The 25,362-nt window shown below is 37.8% G+C and overlaps 1 protein-coding gene across 1 annotated transcript; it reads left to right on the forward strand.

Moving 5' to 3' along the window:
* The first annotated feature begins 560 nt into the window (after positions 1-560).
* LOC105394823 (rabphilin-3A) lies at positions 561-25,052 on the forward strand. The gene is made up of 10 exons (XM_048626502.1): positions 561-737; positions 9,578-9,723; positions 10,191-10,335; positions 10,693-10,861; positions 12,554-12,697; positions 18,313-18,534; positions 20,251-20,377; positions 22,616-22,760; positions 23,052-23,285; positions 24,210-25,052. The coding sequence occupies exons 1-10, from the start codon at positions 664-666 to the stop codon at positions 24,505-24,507; spliced, it is 1,704 nt and encodes a 567-aa protein (XP_048482459.1). The 5' UTR covers positions 561-663; the 3' UTR covers positions 24,508-25,052.
* The last annotated feature ends 310 nt before the right edge of the window (positions 25,053-25,362 follow it).

Genomic DNA, 25,362 nt, shown 5'->3' on the forward strand with positions numbered 1-25,362 from the left:
TAAGTAAGTATACCTAAGTAGGTAAATAAGTGCCTATGTACAAAGCTTTGATTAAGTATATACAAAGTATATAATTCTAGTTAATATTAATGGTAAAAAATAGTTTAAAATTAAAGTTCTATGAATTTGGAGATACCTAGTAGGTAAGTACCTATTTTTAATTACATAATTTACATTTTATCAACATCGTAATATGACATGCTGTACTGTGTGCCTTTACCACTTTTAAACCAAATGTAGGTAGGTACGTACCGAAACTACCTGTAAACTTATTCATACTGTCAAAAATGAGCATATTTATATCAATTTAACATAGGTAGGTACAGTAAAGCAGCAAATAGAAAGCAGTATTAAATAGAAAGCAGTATATAGGCCTACTTTATTATTTATCTGAAAATAGTCACTGAATGCCTTCGAATTAATTCACATATAATTATCACATGGCCGACAGATAGTGAAATTATGTCGTAGCCATAGAGTACAACGTTAAGCGTTTTCAAGTAGGTACCTATATAAGGTTGTTATCGATTTGTAGCTTGCAAGCGAGAAGAGAAGCGAGCAGCTGAAGCAACAGTTGGACGCTATCAACAGGCGGGAACGCGCGGCTTTTGCGCCATTTTGTAAACAAAAAACATTCGTACACTTTTTTTATTCAGTGAAACAATGAATTACACTAATCAAAGTAAAGCTAACAAATTCGTGTGTCCTAATGACCGCCAGCTATCTTTGAGAGCTAAGTAAGTTTTGTTCTATACAAGTTTGTGTATTGTTTTGTTTGTGTTTTGTTTTGATCTCAGCCAACTAAGTTAGCTGATTGATACGAAATTAAATGTAATTAGTCGGGAGTTTGTTAATTACTTATTTTAGTAAGTGGTAAGTACTACTAAGTACTTTGATACAGATGGGTATTTAATCTGGCATCTTGTCTGAATTTTTACGTGTACAGTCATCAGTCATGTGCATATTGTGCAGGAATACACTTTTGTACCTACGTTAGTATCGTTTTCCTACATTTATTTACACTATTTAAATGTACATGACATTCAGCTTAACTTTTGCATGTACTTAAATATACCCTAACAAGCGACTTGACTCTACTAAACTCTACTTATTTAAAAAAATACGTACTTATTCATATTTATTAAGTGTTGTCGTTGAGTTTGTTTCAGTTAGGTTCATAGGATTTTAAGATTCTTGCGAAGGAATGGTTGCCAAGAAGCGAAAGTACCTAAGTTTAGGTTATAGTCAAATTATTGTATAGGTAGCTGCTTTTAAATAAGTGCAAATAAGTGCATGGAGTAATAAATATAATAATATATAAGCATAGGGCAGTGGCCAGCTGGGCAGAGCTCTGATATTTAAAAAAATATACAATAATGATCCCATTTATTTTAGCTGTTGTTTTAGAACATTTCGATTAAAAAGCCACACCAAGATTTTTTTACCTTTTATGCCAAGTATGAAATAATGCAGTATAAATGCGAAAGTATAACAAGTAGAGACACTTAGTACATATACTATGTATACCTAAGCTATATACTTATGAGGAAAATGTTTAATCAGGCGAGACCTTGTCCGCTACCTATCTGCCACCGACGTATCCGCTTCCGGAACCTTCCGGCGAACATTTATTTATAGCTGACAACTATTTGTAAGTTACTTCGAGGTACTAAGTGCCAATTTCTCCATTCTCGGTTAGAGCATAACCAGAGAGTAGGGGTTAACTTTTGACACATCTGTCATGAATTTTGTATGGAGATGACGTTTAATTTATAAATAAATCCCTGTCGGTTACATAACCGACAATGGAGAAATTGGCACTAAGTAGGTACTTTTCCAGTCAGCTTGTTCTGAGCACGGAGTTACTATCACATTCGGCAGCTTATGAGTCTTATGACTATCAAGTGGAGCGGAAAACCTTCGCCCACTCATTTTAAAGGATATCAAACAGTTTTAATACAAATTAATAGTTCAAGTACTTACATATATTTGCTATCACTTCAAAAGGCATAGGTACTACTGCTATGTTACACCGAAAAGTAGTTAAATCAGGAAAAAATATATTTACCGTTCTGTTAAGTCCATTGTAGAGAAAAATCGAGGTACATTATTTTTGTCAGTATAGCAACGATGTTTTCACGCATGATGTAAGTAGTGTACCTACTAAGTGCTCGGTGGTTACAGGTAAAAACCTCACACCGTAAAAAGCAAAACACAAAAATAATAGAAAAAGTTAAGGATTAATCTCAATCCATTTCCATTTTAGTGAACACTTTGTACTTTTACCACGACGTGGAAGATTAGTGAAGCGACAACGGAAGACCGTAGCAAGGTCCCGGGGTTCGCTCTAGCTTACTATAACCTTTAAAAACACCCGACATTCAAGGCGCATAAATGTTGAACGGCTTAGTCGATTTTTATAAAACATGGCAAAAGAGCAATCTGGGTAACTATGACCCAAAAAAAAACAAATTGAAAATCGGTTCAGCCATTTGGAAGCTACGCTATTCCAAAGACGGATACACATATAGGGATACGCAAAGTTGTAACGTCCTCCTTTTACGTCAGTGGTTAATTACGTCAGGGGTTAAAAAAACGGTCCGCCTACTAACTGCTGCGGTAACCACGACTCTATGTTCTCGTATTAAACGTATCGATTTCATGACAGATTTGATAGTTTGTCAAAAACTATAAAAGTTAACGTTTCCTCGCATACAAAGTGGAGCCTCTAGCGGAAACTATCATGTAAATTTAGACAGGTAATGTATGGAGATGACAGAAGAAAACCAAAACTTTATTTAATAAATTGCAAAACCCGTACTTGAGGCCCAGGTCTCGATCGTTCGTTTTTTCGTTAAGCCAGAGTCGTCCCGACGCCGACGCTTTATTCTCCCACATTTGCATATCTATGGCGTCGTACGGCTATATTTAGACATGTAGATTTTTCCAGATATAAAAATACTTTTAGTTTTTATGTAGGTTTACTAGATTTAATATTTGAGTACTAAGCTATACAAGATGGAATTTAATCAGTGTGCGAATCGATATGCAGTGTTAATGCACTCGACTTAGGTACTTGATATGTAGGTATTTCTTGTAAACGGGAACTCTGTCTCATTGTTCTTCAAATTACCTAACCACTGCTTTTAAAAAAGCTTATAATGTGCTACAAAGAACAAACATAAAAAAACACTTTAGCCATTGTGGGTGGAAAATCCGAAAACGAAAACTTGGATTTCAGAACTTTTTCAAGACCATTTACGCAGGAGATTAAACATGACAAAAGTGAAAAAGACATTTTCTTTTCTTATTTTTTTTTTACAAAACCTAATTTAATACGCCATGAGTATTATTTAAGATACTTTACTAATTGGTACTAGTTCTATAAAGTATGGATTTGGATTACTTTTTTTTTTTTTTTCTTTAATTAGCCTATTTTGTTTCCCACTGCTGGGCAAAGGCCTCCCCTTTTTCCTTCCACACCCTTCGATCCTGTGCACTCTCAGCCCAGTTATTATCAAACTTATCCAGGTCGTCCCGCCATCTCCGTCTCGGCCTGCCTCTCCGCCGGCGCCGTCGCCCGGCACCCACTCGGTCGCTATCTTGGCCCACCGGTCCGGGTGCATGCGGCAGACGTGGCCGGCCCAGTTCCACTTGAGCTTCGCGGTCTCGACACCAACATCGACTATGCGAGTTTGGGAGCGTAGTATGGTGTTTCTGACACGGTCCGTCAATTTGACACCTAGAAGACTACGACTACTACGACTACTCCATCGCTCTTTGGCAAACCTTCAGTCTGGTCTTTTGATGTTCGGTCAGTGACCATGTCTGCGCGCCGTAGGTTAGGACGGGCAAGATACGCATGTCAACGAGTTTGCGCTTGAGTGACAGTGGAAGGTTACCCTTCATCAGCTGCTTCATAGACCAGTAGCTCTTCCAGGCGTTTTCGATACGTCTATGAATTACTTACATATTATTTTAGCGATGTCCAATATTCCTACCGGAAAAGCATATTTATGGCGAAGCAAAGCCAGCGGAAAAGCTAGTAGTTCAAAATCTGATAAATATGGACATCTTAATAATTTTAAGTGCTCGAGCCTTTGAGCCTACGCTCAAGAAAATAGAAGTCAATCTTTATTTTACTAACAAATGTTTTTGTTAATTTGGTTTAAACTGGATTTTTTGAATGGCATTTTGATTATTTAGGCCGCAGCTTTAATCACAATGTCTTGGTAATAGCTACCTGTGGGATAAAAGACACTCACGGTAATTATGTTTTAAACAGTCACAGCAAGTCTTTTATCACATAGGTAGCTATTGAGAAGCAGGCCCTAATTATAGTACGGGAATAATGTATAGTAAAGTTATTGTATTTCTTTGTAACATGACTTGCTACTGTATCACCACCGTACGAAACTTTTCACCGCAATCAAAGCTTGACAATAAACGGCTGCTGTTAGAGTCATACAGTAAGTGCCAATTTCTCCATAGTCGGTTAGAGCATAACCAGGTATTAGTGATTGACTTTTAAGAAGTCAAGAATTTTATATGGCGATGACGTATACTTGATCAACCTTTCCCTGGTTACGATCTAACCAACTATGGAGAAATTGGAGCTAAGTTTTTCAGATTCCACACATAAGCAATGCGGCCGATGGCTAATATTCGATCGATGGTGGTACAGAATCCAATTCATATTTTTAATACCTATAAACAATTTTAATTAATATGAATTATGAACTAACTCCACAGTACACCTTTAAAGTGCCGCTTCAGTTATGAGTATATTAATTAACATTGCACGTGGAGTCCACTTCCTAGGTACTCTCGGCTATTCTACTTATTGTTATTACATTTATGGCCGTCTCATACTACAAAAGCGTAAGGAAAGTAATGAAAGCTCTACTTAATTTAAAAGCAAATTAATATTTGACAAAACGACTTCGGTATGATGATATTTTTTGCTTTTTATTTATTTACTTAGACAATTTTTGGCTTCAGTGTAGACATCTCAGTGTACATGTACAAGGACTGGAATAATTAGTAATAAGAAAAGTAATAATTAAAGGTGCTTGGTGACTCGAAAAACCAGTAGCTATGCAGCAGTCACACATTGCAAAAACCAGTAATTGAGAGAAAACACAGACTGTTTCTGAAATTACTTAGGAAATTGCTGTACACATCAAATAAAAGCTCGCAGTGAGCTCTCAATAGTGGTAACAAAGGCTGCATTATTCAACAATAGGTCATTTACCACAGTCGTTGAGTTGTTAGTTGTTAGTAAACAGTAGGTACTACCTACAGCACCTACTTACGTTTCTACAGTAAAATTCAATGCTGCGGTATAATTGATATTGAAAATTTATTTATTTATTTAACTCTTTATTGTACAAATATTACAAATAAAAATACAGAGGGTGGACTTAATGCTAAAAGCATTTTCTGCCAGTCAACCCGAAGGAGGTACAGGAAAAATAGGTAATAAGGTGTACAAAAAAGAATTTTAAAAAAAGGAAAAGAATAGTAAACCTAAGTCACTTTAATATTATACCTATCAAATCAGTATTACTTGTCAGGTCCCACGCACAATGTTACGCTTTATACCAAAAGTTTCATTTTATGATAGATTTATATGTATTTATATCTAGCACTGCAAATGCAAAGATAATTATTTCAAATCTTTATTCCCTTACTACGAGTCTACGACTAGGCGCTACGAGCTACGACTGCTACGAAATGTTGCTACGAAAAGCCGTAGCATTACCCAAAATACAAAACATAACCTTTTATTTGAAACATTGCCTTTATACATTTCAAATTACCTAATTACAATGGCGGTTTTATACAATACATTCGATCACGATACCCGCGTCGATAAGTAGAGATTTTAAAGAAATATATATCAGGTAGGTCGATATAACAAAGAAATTCTAAACAGGGAACACAATACCTCCCCGGGAGCTGTTATTAGCTTAGCCGCAGCCGTGATCGCCGAGAGTCCTTCAGTTCGTATTTCACTACACGAGAACAAAAGATGCCGTCGTACTTATCGACTTAAATTACAAACGATTACCTTTGATTTTATACGTACTTTTCTAAGTAGGTCGTCCTTTTTAACTTTCAATTATATTAAGTATTATATTTTTATACTCCCTCGCCACCAACGATGTCTTCAAGAGATTTTATTTATTTATTTATTTACATTTACAAATAAATGCCATTACAGTAGATACCAATGCGACATTTTTTAAATATAGAAACTTTACACACATAAAATAATAATAATTACAAAGTTACAACAATAACAAATTTTACAATCTAATAATTTTATACTTGATTTTACTATCAAATAATTTCTATCTTATAGATTTTATATACATTTTTATAATATTTACACAAAAAAATATTTTAACAAAATAATTAAATAACAATATTACTCGTACCTACTTTGTATTTCCGTAGCACATGAGGTTGATGACTGCTTTCTCTAGCTCGCTCATCTTGCATACCAGGATGTCGACCTCTATGACTGTATTAAGTATGTTACTTTCAAGGAGCACCATCAATAACATACTGTCGGCTAATTTGTTTCCAGTTTTTATTGCTTTTGCAGACGTAATCAGTTCAACAGCAGGTATGACAAGCCAACTGTAGCTTGTAGATGTTGAAAATGCCGACTGTTTTGATAAACAATATAAGTGTCATAAAATATAAACATACAAAAAAAAACTAAATACAGTCCAGTTTACTGTCAAACCGAGATAAGCTTTTTAAGTTCAACCTAATGAAAACCACCACCAAAGTACCAAATCTGTAAAGTCAAATCCAGAACTAATTCAAAATAAAAGCTCTCTTGTAAAGTGAGTTATTTATACACTCACGGGCAATGAAAAGGTTCCACTGAGAAAAGCACCAATAAATTACTCCTAAGCTCAATGACGCCTTCTGCAAAATTGAAGTACATTTAACAGAGCATCAGAATATTACCAAATAAAAACTATAATATTTTGTTCAAATATTAAATTGACTGTTTGAAAAAATTGGGGTCGTTTGGGGTCTGCATTTTGTGAGTAGAACTTTTTCATTTCCCGTGAGTGTATATTATTATGTGTTATTTGTTCGGGTCATTTTTTGCACTGACACTCATGTAGTTCGCATGTTTATCAAAGGGCGGCACGTTTAATCTCAGACGGACTGAATTTCATTTTTGATGTGAAAAAAAGGTTAGCGTTTCTCCTCATCTATCTATGTATACGTGGAAATTACACCTTGTTTATGCGATAACTTGCTATCTCGCCATTAATCCAAAAAAGGGGAGATAGCAGCAGTGTTTCACCCATGTTCACTATAATGCCGAGGTTCTATACATAAAAACTAGTATTGTTCCTTAGTTTTGAGTATTTTACAAGTAAATACTTAGTAGGTACTACGTTCTTTGCCTTTGTCGTTTAACCCAACTGTGGGAACGCAAAAAGATAAATGTTTTAAATTTTAAATGAAACGTCAAATCACAAAAGCTGCTCGTAATATTCCTCTGCCGGACTCATACCTCTTCGGAGGGAGACTGTGACTGGGCAGTTATTGCTATATATCTACCTCCACGCTTGGCAGGCGGACTGGACACAACACAAATATTTAACAACCAAGACCCGAGAACATAGAACACGTGGACTCCTCCGGTGTACCCTCGAGAACAAGTATCTGTATATCTGTAATATCGGCATCGAAAGTAATTTTCACAATTATTCCATTGCAGGGCCGCCTGAAGGGCACAGCTAGAGTGTTAACCCCCCTCGGGGATGTAGGTACCTACTCAGACCTAGGATCTAGGTCGTTCTAATGGCCTAGTTATTATTCGTTCACTCCGGGTGTTATTTCTTTCTCGGCCAGACCTAACGAACTTCGAGCATTACGCCATAATGTCATTAGAGAATATGCAAGGTACAAAATTATCAGTGATCAACTTAAGATAAGGACCTGTAAATAATAAAATTCACATACTAAGACTCCGTAACAACTTCATGCAAATTTTATAAATAAGATCACTTTTGTGTTCTATTAGATTTTAAATTGATTAATTTTACCTCTCTCTATATCGGTGTACCTAGCACAATGGTATTCGGGTCGACCACTCATAAAAGTTACCCCCGTTGTGCGAGTTAATTGAGTATCTGTCCAACGTCTGGACAATACCAATGTCACGTTACATGGGATTGTTTTCGTACTTACTGCTAATTAATTGGTCTCGTTTCTCCAAATATATTTAAGTGTAATTTAACAAATAAATGTAGCTTTACGGTCGATATGCAGCGATAGCTCAGTCGGGTAAGCGCCCGCTTCTCATGCAAGAGATGCGGGTTCGATTCCCGGCGCTGACATGTACCAATGAGTTCTTTGAATTTAAGTACAATGTATACCATCGCTCTTACGGTGAAGGAAAACATCGTGAGGAAACCTGCATATCTAGATTTAGCACATCTAGATATGTGAACCCACCAACCCGCAGTGGACCGTGGTGGAAAATGGTCCAAGCTTAGGAAGGCAGTTTAAACCTTGGGGATATGTACAAAGGTTCCACTCGAGAGAGCCAGGTGCAGGTACTTACACCCCCACAGAGAACAGAATAGAATAGGTCGATATGCGGTACAGTGTCAGTGCCAGGTGCAATAGCCCGACATCTTACGGAGCTTATATGTATGAGTACAATCGTTAAACTCAATAATCACACCTGTAAGATCAATAATCTCGAGTGGCTGGTCACTATATAACGAAAACCGAAGTTTTGAAGCGCGAGCCACGACCTTATTTCATTTTATTAAACGTGCCGTTTGCACAAAAGCTCTCATTCGTTCGTTTTATTTATTATTTGAACACTTTATTGTATACAGAAACAAAGTAGGTATATGAATACATGTACGCCATGTTGGCTGAGCACGGAGAAATTATATAATATACTGTAATCCATCTTAACCTAACCTGTGACTCACAAATAAATTATTTTGATTTTGATTTTGAATACATAATAAATGAAAAACACAGTAAAAGCATACAAGGGCGGGCTTATTGCCAAAAAGTAATTTCTTGCAGTCAACCTTTGTTAAAAGAGTTATTTACTAGCCCCCTTATTCATAGAGAAGTTACAGAACGTTTTAACTAATAAACTGTTTTGTCCCTCTCGGTCAAAGAACAAATTGTTCTTTGTCGGAGAGGGACAAAACAGTTTATTAGTTAAAACGTATTGTAACTTTTCTATGAATAAGGGGGTAAAAGTATTTAGTTACAGGTACAATAACAATACTACACTCCCGGGCAATGAAATAGTTCCACTCACAAAATGCCAACACCAATCGACCCCAATTTTTCAAAGATCTAGATTTAAAATTGGAACAAAATATTACCGTTTTTAATTCGTAATATCCTAATCCTAAATGTACTTCAATGTTGCAGAAGACGGCATTAAGCTATAGCCTTTTCCGTTTAGAAGTAATTTGGTGCTTTTTCATTGCCCGTGAGTGTAATACAGCCTACAATGATTGCTGCGTTTTCCGTCAGTATAGCGTAACCCTCCACATTGCAGACTGCGCACGGGGTGGAGCGCGGCCCGCAGCGAGCCGCCGCTCACGCCGGACGAGCGCGAGGCCATCGCCGAGGTGGTCCGCCGCGCCGAGAGGCTCGAGGAGGTGGAGGCCAAGCGGGTGGGCAAGCTCGTGTCCAGGCTCGAAGGTAAAGGGACTAGTATTGCAGGATCAGACCGCTAAAGACTAGTTCAAGTAACAATCGGCGAAATTAAATACGATGCGATTCTTGTTTAGTCCTTAATCCTGACCGAGGGAAACACTCTTCACACTCTTGCTTGGCGAAATAAGAGATTTCTGTGAGCTGACACGATGATCTTTTCGTCGTATTTGGTCAATCTATGCATGCGTTACTCAGCCTAAGGCCGTGGTCGGATGAGGAAGTAAACATTAGGCGATGTGGCGCTCCTTGTTGGAGAATTCAATATGCCTAGGATGGCGATTATTGACCGATGATAGATAGATAAAATACACTTTATTTGTACACCAAAAAAATAAAACTTAATTAGGGTGTTATTACTACTGACAGACAGACAACCTTTGGATGGAGGGAATAAGAGATACTTATTGATGACATTAGGTGTTTATACTTGATACTTTGCTCTTCTGACCCAGGCATGCGTCGCTCGGCGCAGGGCCCGGCGCCGCGCTCGTGCCTGCTCTGTGGAGAGACGCCGCGGCTGCTGGCTCCGCTGAGGACCTGCAGCGTCTGCCGCAACGCCGCCTGCCCCAAGTGCGTCATTGAAGGACCTCCACACCGGTGAGCAAGAGACGGGTTAAGATGTTGAAAAGTTATTATTGCAACCGAAATTAAAAATTAAATATTGCAAGAAAAAGAAAGTGTTATCAAATGAGTATTTTTCACAATGAGGAGGAGGGAGGAAGGCAGACAAGAGGAGTTCTGTCGTCTAAATAAAAAGAAGGCCAGGTTCTTCATCCAGAAAAAATTAAAAAATATACCGACCTGCTTAGACAAGTAAGTAGCCGGTGGTGGCGGCCGAGGGTCACGTTCTTTGCTGAAACTCTGTTATCCAAAACCATATAAAACTAACTTTTATTACTATAAATTAATTGTTTTCTCCAACGTTACCAGGAGAGCAGACGACAGGAGGAGCAGATCACCGCTCTACTCGCGCGACCAGTACATGTGCAACATCTGCGCAGAGACGCGTGAGATGTGGAAGAAGTCAGGCGCGTGGTTCTTCAAGTCCTTGCCCAAGTACATCCTGCCAGAGAAGCGCACCACCGGCCGGTACCACGACACCGAGCTGTCCCGGTCTTTGCAGGTAGGGAGGGGATCACCAATTACCAACATTTAGGGAGCATAGAACAACGCGGGCTCGGGTGTACTGGGGGTTTTAATTATTAATGTGGATGTGAATGGATAATTTTTTTTTCAATGTTGTGTTAAAATTATTTTGGTGCCTTCAGATCGGCTATAATATTGATAATATATGTACTTACTTATACGAGCTTCATTCCCGCATACTGCTAACCACATACGCACATCATAAAGCATATGATTGCAAATTGAGTGCAAATCATTTCCATGTTTTAACATGATTTGTGAGTTCAGAGCGAAGAGAGATATCATTTGCAATTACAATGGGTGATCTTGATTGACGCGCCATTTCACAATTTCATTTTCCATATGGAATTTCCTGGAATCCAATATTGGATAGCTTTGAATTTGGTTTCAAAATAGCGCAGTACGAATACCTGGCAATATTGCATTTCTGCGTTTTCCGTATTCCTCGTTTTTTCAGAGGTAATAATATGACTACCTACTAGGTAAAGAAGAGTCCTATATTGACTCTACTATAGGTAGTAATTACAATAGCCACATTAATGTTAAGTACTTACATAGATTGTTAGGTACTTAAGTAATTTTATTCCGAGTTTTCAGTATCCAACTCTACGATCAATAGAAGATGGAACTGCATAAATGCATATGTAGATCACTTCACTATGTCTTAATTTATTCTAATGACATACGCTATCCCATTTCTGCTTTCCCTCGGGATATTAAACTTCCATAAGTTCGGTCCGGAATGTTGCTCGGTTCAAAGGGCTCATAAAAATGCAAATTTTTTCAATACTTTGAGAAAGAATTCTAAGGAGGTTTTATTTTTGGTTTAGATTGTAACTTTCGCTTTTAATTTAAAAGCTTGTTAAGCATTATATTGCACAAAGTATTTTGTAGCTTATGCAAATTACCTACCTTCTTTTATCTATTTGAGGAATTCTATAGCTCTTAGATTTTAGCTGTCGGGGAATTCATAGCTAATCCACATAATATTGCAGCAACATTGTTTTATAATCACTAATCACAGCTTGAACTTATCCACCACCCTCTAACAATATCCTTTGTTACCATGTCTGACCACGTCATAGCCGGTAACCTGATCTACATTATAGCGATAGCATTGTCATATCAAAATAGGATACTGCTATGTCCACCTACCTATCTATTCATACTGATACGTCAATATAGTACTCCCGTAAGTTGCCAGGGCTAGACCATCTTATAAAATATGAATAAAAATATGTAGGTAGCATATTGACACTCTGGGAGGGGTCAGTTTTATTTGCCCTAGACTCTACCAAAGGCGAAATCCATGCTGAAAATCCACGCACTATTAGTTGTGTGAGCGTGTGGGTTTGGTGTGAACACGGAGGCTGTTCTTCTTCTTCGGCTTCAAGAGGTTCTAATCTTTAACTAGATAGACGACTTGCCGATTCCCCGATAGTACACAATATACAGGGTGTTGCAAAAAGGGTATACTAAGCGGAAACCTACGTGTGCAGCATATTATATCAACGCTTGAAAATGAATCAGAATGTCAATATTCGCGAAATAGTATACCCTTTTTGCAACATCCTGTATTTAGGTAGACGTCTCAGTCCAACGTACAAGGTCTCCACTCGCAAACCTGTCGATGACAACCACCTTTATAACTGCAATCCGTCTTCAGCAGCAAGAGGCAGGCAACAGCAGCAACGAAGGCAAGACTGACTCGGAGCCCGGGTCCCCGCTGAGCGTCAGCGCGCCCGCCTTCTCCCGCCAGCCCAGCCACACCAGCCAATCAGAGAGCCGCAAGTCCGTCATACTGTCTCCTCACGTGAGTTTTCTTCTTCTTTTTTTTAGCCTTTTCCTTATTTACGGTTGGCTTCGTCTCCTCACGTGAGTATCAACATAAAAACATACGTCCAATTTCAAGACAGTAGGTAATGATGTTCCTAAGGTGGTTCACCGTGGTTCTCACACAGCTTCAATGCGAGTCCGAAGGTTTTAAAACAAAACATAAAACCAATGAAATACTAGCAGAAATGATTAATTTATGTCGCAATTAAACAATTTATTTTATCAGTAAGTAGGTAGTTATTTTTTTAATAATATTTTGATTAAAAGGACACACAAAGATTTCAAACAACTTTTGTGCCTAGTAAGAATGAATTCAGTATAACGTACCGCATTGTTATTTTTATATATAAGTAGATGTACTATTAAAATAAAAACTACATAATGTATTCCCGTTTCATCGCAACGACAAGCGATAATATCATTGAGTGAGTATTATCACATGCATCCTGTTTGATGTTTGCTTTTATAGTGTATTTCCTACAAGATAAATGTATTTTATTTTCATTCGCTTCATAAACTTTCTTGTTTACGTTGACAAGAGTATAAAATATTGTTCTCTACATTGATTTATAGTTATAGTGTACTAAATAACTCAATGGCTATTTGTGTCATTTTCATAAATCTCACAATATGATGACCTAATAGGACCTAATTAACCTCATTATCCAATAATCGTCTACTGTTGGACATAACTCCCATAGATAGAATACAACCATACATAATAAATCTTAAGTCTCAAATAAAACTGAAATATTTTCTTCAACAACTTCCTAACATATAATACTTTGTAACATCGCCCTTAACGTGTGTACTCGTACTCGTATCAAAGGAGCGCTGCACCTACGCACAACACAATTTAACCAAGGATTTCTTCAACAATAAATATTTACTCATCTTTCGAACATATAAGTATATCTAATGATGCTTTTTTATAGCGATTTACCATTCCAGCTGTAGGAAAAAACGCTTTTCTTTCCAAATTCATGAATTTGAATGAAACGTGAAATCGAAATTATACCTAGTACAGTATATTTATTCAGAAGGCATGATTTGGGTCTGTTCGTTTCCCCATCAATTAGTTTGCTCTCCAACAAGTTGACGTCAAGGCTAGCGATGTGTCATTGCGGGTTAGAGTCAACTGTCTCGATTGTCACAATATCCCGATTAATCGGGAATCGTATGGGTACTAAATTGTTGGATTGTCTCATGGGGCAAGAAATGATAACAATTTTCTTGTCATTGAACTACATTCGTCTGGTTTTCTTTTTGCACTCCTTACAATATACATTTTCTTGCACCTCGTGTGGGTTGACTGGTAGAAACAAGAATCCTTAAATAGTTGTCAAAGCGATTTCACGATAGGTAGCCAGATTATCTTGTACTTCTCCCGATTGTGGGATGTATAGTACATTAGTACATTATCTGTGACCGTGTCGCATCGCTACTCAAGTCAAGGCCTCCTAAATATAGAGGCTCGGGATCAAATTCGAGCTTCATTATCATGTGCCATGGTGTTCTGGCCTTGCCTTGAAGCTATTTTTATTTACTTAGCAAGGTAATTTCAGCTTCTTTATTTACTAAGTTTCAGTCGACACCTCTAACATTATAATCAAAACAATGACAGTGTGATTTTATCTTAGAGATAACTGTTGTCAAGAGACGTAGTGAAACAGGCTCTTATTTTAATTGAGATGTGAAATCTTTAACGTATTATTTTATTTATTTATTTTAACACTTTAATGTACAGAGAAAAATAAATACATAACAATTGAAAAACACAGTAAAAGCATACAATATGGCGGGCATATTGCCAAAAAGAAATTTCTTCCAGCCAACCTTTGTTATTATTACACTCTCATTCTCACCGCAGTCCCTCGAGATTCGAGGTGAGGCGTATGTTTCCAGAGGATTGTTGAGGATTAGCTCGGGATACTTGCCCGCTTTGCTATTCACTCTAAACCGACCATGAATATATCAAGAGGATTTACCTGTACAACCTATTATAGGAGTAGCAAGATGAGATTGAGGTAAGGCCACATAAAAGGTGATTAAATTAAAAATGTATACATTTTAATAGCTCACTTGTTATCTAATAAAACATAAAAGGGGTCGTAAAAAATCTTTAAATTGTTTATTATATCTCATAAACATGTATGTGCATGTACATGTATCTTTGCTTAAACTCTCATTATGATGAATTAATAAAAAACCAATGATAATAAAACGAATATTTTGTCAGTAGATGACATAATTCACTTTCACTGAATGGTGTATCTTAAAGGTTTGCATCCATACAAACATACTTTTATAATTTCGGGGTTTTGGGTTGTCTCTTCGGTCAGTGAACTCACCTCGTAGCAATTATTGCGTAGCATTGGCGTAGCGGGCGTAGCACGTAGCAGCGTAGCAGGAAGTGCTACGCTTGTCGTAGCTAACTACATTCTCTTTTGCACGGATAAAAAAAGCAAATATCTAGTTGAAAAAAAAACACAAAAGTAAAGTCTAGCCATTATGAATTTTGTACGATAAGTTAAATAAAATTAAATAGTTCATATCAAATTCTATTCAAATTTAGATTTAACGTTGCCTTAGTGCCAATTTCACCATTCTCTGTTAGAGCATAACCAGGGAGTAATGGTCTACTTTTGACACATGTGTCATGAATTTTATATGGAGATGACGTTTAATTTATAAATCAATCCCTGTCGGTTAGATAACCGAGAATGGTGAAATTGGCACTTAAGTTACTAATGTGTCTGAATAAAATTATACTTGATTACTATTAGTACTACTTCTGTTTTTTATCGTGTTGACGACACTTTCACTACTATTAAAACGTGTCCCGCATATAATTTACCTATTATAAGTAAGATACAAATCTTTAAAAAAATGTTGCATTCAAAATAAGTCATTTAAATGTTTTGCATATAAATCCCTTTGATATCGAAACAAAAATTTTAGCTTGCTTTAGTTAGCAAGCTATGTAACCTATTATTAGTGAATAGGTATATAATTATATACCTACGTACTGAATAAAGAACTTTATTGCGTATTTGAAATGGAATTCCCGTGAAAATATTTCTTGATTTAATTTCTATAACTCTTTTCTGATACTGCAGCTGTTAGTTTAATACAGGTCGTTCAGGAAAGATCATATCCCAACATAATATACTGGCCAGATAAATACCTGAAATGAAATGTAAATGACCCGAACGATGCCACTCAATAGATACACATTATTTCAGCAAATAGGTATTACACCATAATACGCAATTCCTTCTGTAATTGGGCTGAGCCCACTACAATCCCGTGAAATGATGACGCAGATACAAATCTACGCAAACTAAATAACTATATACTTTTACCTACACCCCCCACCCCCTCCTAAATGTTGTCCTCGCCTACGTGACGAATGTACAGTAGAGCACATAGATAATGGTCCTCTGCCAGACAATAGTAACTGTTATATCGTTTGAATTAAGTATTATATTCGCAAAGGATGACGCCAGGGAGACTGAGTCCTCACTTTACCCATCTGTTTAGCATCTTGAAGACTGGCGTAAACTGTTCGTGTTATTTGGTTAAATGAAGTGTCAAAATACTGGCGTATCAAAAGATCAAATTTAATCACGAGCAGCGATACTTTATTAATTAAATAAATTCAACTCGTACCTAACTTTGATCCTGTGCTGTTTAATTAATATCTTTATTGAAAACACGGTGATAAGCCTCGGTACCAAATTTCGTATTTTGTACCGATTTCAAAACTGTGATAGGCACATTATGTGATTAAGAACAACCTACTTCATTATTTGTTAACATCATAGAATATATACAGTACAAAATGGACAGATACCTTGTAACGTCACAACGTTGTATGTATAATAAGGGCTTCCCGTTGAAAGCACTCGGCCTCGCTTCGTAGACGGATTACGCACTAGAATAGATCTAGCGAGGAAGCTATTACAATAGTGCAACAGACATAGTGCATTCACAAGTTTGTAGCATTTCGTATTGTTACTTAGGTATTTGATCGTTTTCAGGAATTAACCAAATTACATTAGGTATAAGACGGTCTATACACATGTGTACAAAGTAAATATGACATATATGTCGTACCTACTTATACATATAGGAACCCCATTATGTTTTGCAACAGCCGGTTCGTAGCCTTTTTGCCCTTTTTCCGTTCGACTGGCATCCAATATTTCAGTCAGCTAAATATGTAGACATGTATACCTACCTCTAGTACGAGTTTTTCAATTTATGTAAACGAAAAAAGTTTTGGTTTTCTTCTGTCTCCTGCATACATTGTCTGTCAAAAGTTTCATGATAGTTTCCGCTAGAAACGCCACTTTGTATGTGAGAAAACTGAAACTTTTATAGTTTTCATAAACGTTATCAAACCTGTACTAGACGGTATGATCGATAAGAAGTAGTATGTATACCTTCAATATAAAATAGCTCAATCGGTGAGCTACTCGCATTTTTTAGATCATTCTGATGTTTATTTAGTTACTAGCTTTTCCAATGAGCTTTGTTTGGTCTAGCTAGCCAGGTTTGCTGCGGGATATTAAGATACAAAATAGGATTATTTTTTTATGCCCTTTCAAAGGTTACATTCTATGTTTCTATGCCAAATTCGCTTTCAAGCCAAAAAGTAGTGAGCTTATTAGAAAAGTACGGACTAAATCAAAAGCTTTTTAAAAGTTTTATGTGTGAGGATCAACTGTTCTTATGTGTCTGCTTTGAGCCATGTTTCATCAAAATCGGTGCAGTCGTTGAAAAGATCGCTCATTTAACTTATTTGATTAATTAAAATACGGTATCATAAAATTAATTAACAACACCACAATTCACAATTGATATTTATTGGTAAGCACTAATTAAGACTGAACAATTTTAGGTACTTACCACTTTTATTGTTATGTCATGGACACGGGCAAATGCTTTTATTGGTTCCATTGTGTCCATTATGTGCACAGCTGGGGATCCGTGCTATTGACACGAGTGTTAAAGGTTCAGGATTATTACATTATGTATGTATGTACCTAGTTATAGCGATCTCAATAGCTATTCAACGACCACTGAAGCCAGCAGTTTGTAGAGACGTAAATGTCGGGATATGTTAAAGCTTTATTTTAAAAGTAAGTCGATCTGTAGTATAGTAGAACATGAAAATCGCGCTTTATATATTTTTTTAAGTATACAAGGGTAAATTGTCATTTAAACAACTTTTAATCTACGACTTTTAATAATTTGCGAATGTCTACTAATTTCTGCATATTTACATATTTACTATGTTGATCGCGTGACTTTATAGATAGTTGATGGTAGACTATAGGCTATAGGTACATTTTTGTTTTTTTTCCACTACTTTTTAAAGTTATAGAACAAAAGATCCCCCTAAGAACAAAACCCCTCTTTGGCTTACTATACAAGTTTTGCAACACATACTTTTTAAATCTATTTATACCATACCTTTGCAATCAAACAGCGAAAATACGCTTCAATATGATATTCGTAAGATACTTTACCATTATTGTCACCCCATAAAAACCCCACATCATCATACCTGTCACCCCTCCGCAGGACACCCACCGAGACTCCTGGTCCGAGACCGACATCCTCACACACGGAGTCAGCGGGCTCAGCCTGCAGCGCGTGGACAGCACGCAGCGCCCCCTGGCGGCGCTGAAGAGAACCGGCAGCAAGGGCAGCGCCTACAGCCTGCGCAGCCTGCGCAAGGAGGGGAAACCTGCGCCCGTGGAGCGAGCGCCGACGATTCCGGACGCGGGGTTCGGGACTTTGGAGGTACGTTGGCATCAGCAAATAGACGTAGGTGCAGCAAGGAACCTTGTCCTCGGCCTCCTTCATCACAGTAGGTTGCGGATCTCAACACTTTGGCTGAACCAGTGCTGATAAGAGCGCGAAAAATATCCATAGTAGCGCTATAGTAAGCTACCATTATGCATAGCACTAGTAAAAGTTTATAAGTTTAAGACCTAAGATAGGTACCGAAACATGTGCATTCTTAGTACTCAAGTTACTGATAATTTTAAGATAATAATTAGATATTAATTTGCTTTTGCCTTTGGGTTCACTGATAAAATTCAGCCTATATATAATTCAAATCAACAAATATATATTTGAATGTGTAACAAATTGAATTCAATCAACCTACACATTAGAAACTAGCTTAACAATTCAGTCCACAATCACAATCCTCTTTATATGATTGACCTTTTCTTACAGTATATTTCCAAGAAATATTTCAGCGAAAATGTCTAAGCCCTTTCAATTCCCAACACGGACCGTTGAAATGAATAAATGATAAATTCTCGTAATCTGACCACGACAGCCTCTATCTAAGGAAGAATAGCATTTTCCACACACTGCCTGGTTGCTGAGTGGTTCTACCTTTTTTGGCATAAGATTTATTTGCCTAATCTCGTATTGCATAGTAACGTTTGGTCAAAGTCTCGTTACGCCGAAAATCGTATGGCATAAATCTCGTTTAGTAAAAAGTTATTTCGCATAACATTGTTTAGCCTAATAATGGTATGGCCAAATCTTGAATAGCCTAATAATGCTATGGCATAGGTTTATACAAAGTAATAATATTCGTTTGGCTTTAACTTTGACGGAGCCTCTCCCTACATAGCGCAAACTGGTGCCTTGTATTGTTTCCGCTGTTTGGAAAACGCTCCGCTCCGCTTCGCTGCGCTCCGCTTTGGTTTTGATGAACATGTGCACCTAACACGCTCCTCCTCGCTTTGCTCGTCGTCGCACCTATTTTTAGGTTTCGATCTCATGGGGTTTGTAATAATTATATTGGTCGTTAACTTTCGATTTTTTGATCATACAATATCGTGATTTTCGGGATGTAGGAGAAAAATACCACAATTTGTACATTTATTACATACTTAATATATTATTTATTAAGATAACATTAGGAGAAACAAGATTATACATAGGTATAGACGAACATAAATTTGAGCAAACGAAACTTAGGTGTTTAAAGATTGTGCCTAAAGAGATTTAGACGAAACGAGCCTTATGCCACATAAGTCTTGGCAAAGTGATGGTTCGCCCAAGAAAGTTTAGACCATACGAGTTATGCGAGACGAGTTTTGGTCAATAAAGATTATGCGAGATGAGCGGAACCCATTCATAATATTATGTCTAGACGACCGTCTTGCATCGTAGCATAATGACGACGATGATGACGTTCGTTGTGTAACTTTATTTCGTGGGAAAACGGAAAACGGCATTTATATTTGCCATGTAAAGCTGAAATCCTTTCTTAGATACATAGGTAAGTAATTCTTTATTGCACATAAACACAAATTGCACAACGAAATGTACAAAATGGACTATGCACTAAAGCGGGAATGCTTGTGGTTACCTACATAAAATGTACCAAAGTTTTGTGTTTCCCTAAAAACACCATCTATGTAGGTAAATACATCTATCTTAACATGTTAAGTTTTTCCTGTATAAAAACGCGTGTTTCTTTTCCACACCCAGGTGAAGTTGTCGTACGACAGCGGCACGTCATCCCTGGCGGTGACGGTGCTGCGCGCGCGCGGGCTGCTCGGCATGGACATGACCGGCCTGGCCGACCCCTTCTGCCGCCTCGAGGTGTTCCCCAGGGGTGAGTTGTCATACGTGACTAGGTTATAGTAAGGCTGTATTTCGGATTTCATGACGCACGCGGGATGGCCGCCATTTTCCCGCGTCTCGCGTGCATATTCTGTCATACGTATGACCACGTGCGGGGCATTCCGTATGCGTGATGAATCACGCACGCTGTTAAAAACAGCCAGTCTCCACCGTTGATTCATTGATTCTGACCTACAAAAATAAAACGAAAAATAACAAATTAAAAATGAAGTCTTTTTTTTGAATAATTATTTTGCCAGGTATTTTAATTAAATTTTTGATGTACTTAACTATTGGAAAGTTATTCAGAATAATATATTTTGTGGAGAGATTTCATTGATTTTTTTTCGTACTTTGAAGCAGTTTTATGTCCGGAAAAATGCGTAGGTAAGTATATCTACTCAATAAAATTTACGTCCGGCGCACTGCTTTGGTAACAAAAATATTTCCGTGATGACATAAAATAATAATGATAATTATCTGTATCAGGGAGTTAGGTAGGCTAGTAACAAAGTTTTAAACTTCGCAAGTTTTAAACTAAAAGGTTTCCCTGGTGAATTAATTTTACAGCTTTGTTGCTATACAGCTAGCTATCCGCTCTGTTCCATCGCTTCAATACGCTCGGCAGCATTTGAATCCAATTATAGTATAGTACCTTAATAGGCACCTTCTTTTAAATAGCCCATAATTCGTAAAGAGCATTTTTATTTGGCGCCAAAGAGTTTAATGGTATCGAATAATCGGATTATCGACTTCCTTTCCTCTATATTACACGCCACAGCGGTGGGTAAAACAAGGTTAAACCCAATGATTTCAAAAGAATATATACGCCCTGAAGGGGTAGGTAGTCAGAGGTGATCCGCAAGCGAGTCACCGGATTTTCGGTGTACATTTGTACCTACTCATGATAAAATAAATACAAATAAGTAATATATATGTCAATGGTTAAACCTAAAAGACTGATCGCTCAGTGATTCCATCAATCTGATACGGTGTGTGCAGAGGATTTATTGAGACATCCGAAGTGATAAATGAGACACCAGCATTGCATTGCAATGAGATTATCAAATGCGGGGTAGGCAGAGGTGCATTGCTGCACCCACTTTTCGCCAGAGTGTTATGTTAGTCCCAATGTAAAGGGGGCGGGCCTATTGCCATTTTACGGGCACATCCAAGACCCGAGAACAAATATCTGTGTTTAAACAAATATCTGCCCCAGCCGGGAATCGAACCCGGGACCATCGGCTCAGTAGTCAGGGTCACTAACCACTACGCTATTCGGTCGGAGATTATCATACAATGCATTATACATATTATTATAGGTATATGCTCATGACTGTAATCCCCGAAGGGGTAGTCAGAGGTGATCCGCAAGCGAGTCACCGGATTTTCGGTGTACATTTGTCCTACTCATGATTATTCATACAGTAAATACAAATAATACATTTATCTATTGTACGCAATTTGTGACTTTCCCGGTCGAACCCATTCCACGAATTGTGTTTGCTGACAACAGTTCCCAAAAAACAATTTCGAGGAAACATTTGTATTGATTTTTAATTTATTTCATGGGCATACTGTATCTTTTGTAAATTTTCTTCTTTATATACAGGCTATTGCAAAAAAAATATAGCAAGCCGAAAGGGGGTCTACTTTTTTTCTATGTCTTTTGGAAAATACGCGAATTCGGCGTACTGCCTATACTACTTTTGCAATACCCTATCATAGGGATACCCTACATTAGGTAGAATACACACGAAGGCAATAAGCACTAGGCAAAACATAGCTAACTAATCACATCACTTTTATATTGAAAAGTTCTTCTCATTAACCATTGAGGTTTGAGTTTTCGGTAGGTACAGAGGATTTTCATTGGTGTTACAGCTTTAATGAGGCTTGTGGTTTTCAACATGAATTAATCCCCTGTAGGTAGGTACAGCTGAACGAATTCTCATTAAACTCTATCCTATCCTTCAATAACGAGCTCAACTAAACTCTAAATCGAATTTACTGGAATTTTAAAGGCACCTAAGCGATATAGCTAGATCTATTTATAACCTATGTAATTAATCCTCCAATTGTTTAATAAATTGCGTGGGTAAATTTACCTAGTAGTAAATAATAATACAATACAAACCAATATAAGTACATACAAAGGGTAGACGGAAATTTATCAGTGGCACTCTTCCTACCAAGAAGCGTGAGTATAACAAACCCGTATATCTTCCAGAGGGCACCTACTCCAACCGACTGCGCACGAAGACCGTCCACAAGACCAAGAACCCGGAGTTCAACGAGAGCCTGCACTTCTTCGGCATCACCGAGTCCGACCTGGCCGTGAAGACCCTGGAGATTGTGCTCTTCGATGATGACAGGTACCTATACTTACAGGATCTATCCTGATGTGTCTTAGCAAGAAAAGGCTTTCAGAAGATATTTACATCTGGCCCGGATTCTTGGGAGGTTGTTAATAAGGAATGCTTCTACTTTCCAACACAGACTGCCTTGTCCAGATAGTTGCAGCTACCTGACGAGCTACCGAACTTAAAAGCTGATGTAGTAGCATGGAGCCAAAACTGGATTTTAATAGCCATGAAAATCTCCCTTTCTTTTCGAAAAGTCATTTCCTTATAATCATCAATTAATCTCCTCCACGTCTCCCGCAGATATGGTTTCGACGAGATGGGGTCAGCCACCGTCCCGCTCCGGGAGTGCGCTAAGGCTCCCTCCCAGATGCGTCTGGCGCTGACGGGGCCTTCAGGCGTGGAGCCCACCGGCCCGAGGGTGCTGCTAGCTCTGGCCTACAGCACCAAGCGGCGGGCGCTGGTGGTCACCGTGTGCAAGGGCGCTGATCTACCGTCGCAAGACAGCAACGGGTATTCGGACCCGTTTGTTAAATTGTAAGTGTTGTCATCTTGTCATCTATACTACCTAGCTGTAGTGTTCACCTTGATGTATTGGTATCTTATTGCAGCTTTCGGTTGGTATTGCCATCAGCCAATGATATTTTAATACGAACGTATTAGATAATCTAAGCCGTCACGAAGTCCCCAAATCCTAACTAATCCTAGTCCTAATATCATCATTCCTAATATTCCTAATATGAATATTATAAATGCGAAAGTAACTGTGTCTGTCTGTTACTCTTTCACGCCAAAACTACTGAACGGATTTAAATAAAATTTGGTATACATATACGGTCTAGCTAGACCCTGGAAAAGAACATAGGCTACTTTTTATCCCGGAATTTCCACGGGAAAACTTTTTAACAGCTAGTCTTTCATAAATGTATGAATATGGTAGTGTAAGGGTGCTTTTCCACCAGAGATGTGCTATGCAGCTATGCTGCGAAGATGTGATATCTACGCTACGAAAATATGTGACCGTTTCCACCAATACTACGCTAGGTAGCTTTGCGAGGAAGATGCGCTACGAAGATGCGCCGCCGCAAAGTAGCTGTGCGAGAAAGATGCGCATCTCGAGCTATGCTATGTATCGATAGTAGGGAAACGACGGGGGCGGCGGCGCCATAGCTACACCACTCGCGATGGTCCATAGCACATATCCATAGCACGCATCCATAGCACACATCCATAGCACGCATCATTCCATACAAAAAACATATCTTAGTTGAATCCGTTTCCACCAGTGCTAAGCTATGTGCACCAATAATTATGATTGGTGGATATCAAACGCATCCATAGCATCGTAGCATAGCACATCTCTGGTGGAAAAGCACCCTAAATTTGCTACACCCCTTAGCTACGTAGCACCCTAGCGGCAGCTTAAAGTCATTTTCATTCAATGTTTCTGTTTAATTCCAGGCATCTGGACCCCGACCCTTACCACAAGAAGCACAAGACATCCATAAAATGGCGCAACCTGAATCCAGTCTGGAACGAGGAGTTTCTATTCGAGACTCGCCCCACCGAGCTTTCCCGCCAAAATCTGACACTGACAGTTTGGGACAAGGACTACGGGAAGGCAAACGACTTCCTCGGAAGTCTGGTCCTTGGAGCCAGCAGCAAGGGAAGGAGGCTGAAGCACTGGATGGACTGCATCCGGTTTCCAGACCATAGACACGAGCAATGGCACTCCTTAACTGATACACAGCATTTGTAAACGTGATAAAAATGCAGGGCTATGAATGAAAAGATACTGTACTTAGGTAGATTTTTAGAAAAGTGTTATGTAGGTATTAAAAAGCTATAGATAAATGAAAAAATATGCGGATTGCATGTTATGTTGTAGGTGCATTTAAAATTTAAACGAATTTATTGTTAAATATACATCACAAAGAATTACTTTTTACGTTAAATGTTGTTAAAAGTACTTATAAATAGAGAATAACTGATGTGGTACGACCGCGTAAGTACCTAAGTACACACGTGAAGGTGAAGTGGATTTGACTTCCAACCACCGTGGATTAAAGAGGTAGATAGTTCGGAAGATTGTGCCAAAATTTATTGCGATTTTAAACCAATGTAAATGTATCTTCTAAATAGTGTGATCTGTGCCACACATTTAGATGATATTGGTAGATATACCTACCTAGGTTTGATCTTTATGAAAATATATATTAACGTAACATATAAAATGCTAATTATATATTAGGCATGTAGATGTATAGAAAATATTAAAACATATTATATTATTATTAAAATTTAAAAGACGCATAATATTTTCAATATATTAATTATTGAAAAATGTTCACATATTTGTTTTATTTTCAAAAATATGAATTCTTATGAACCCCAACCGTAATTATTATAATACAACATAAATATAGACGACTTGATAGAACTTAACTACGGAATTACTTCAAACATAGCTCGTAAGTAATTTAAAATTATGGTGAACCGTACACAACTAGTTATCAGGGCTCTTGATTTGATAACGATTTTTTCTACTTCGCGATAGTAGGGCCCTTACTGTCACCTAGTAAGTAGTCTGCCTAGTTTGTCTTGTATAGAAGAA

Source organism: Plutella xylostella, chromosome 16 (assembly GCF_932276165.1).
Source record: "Plutella xylostella chromosome 16, ilPluXylo3.1, whole genome shotgun sequence".
NCBI lineage: Eukaryota > Metazoa > Arthropoda > Insecta > Lepidoptera > Plutellidae > Plutella > Plutella xylostella.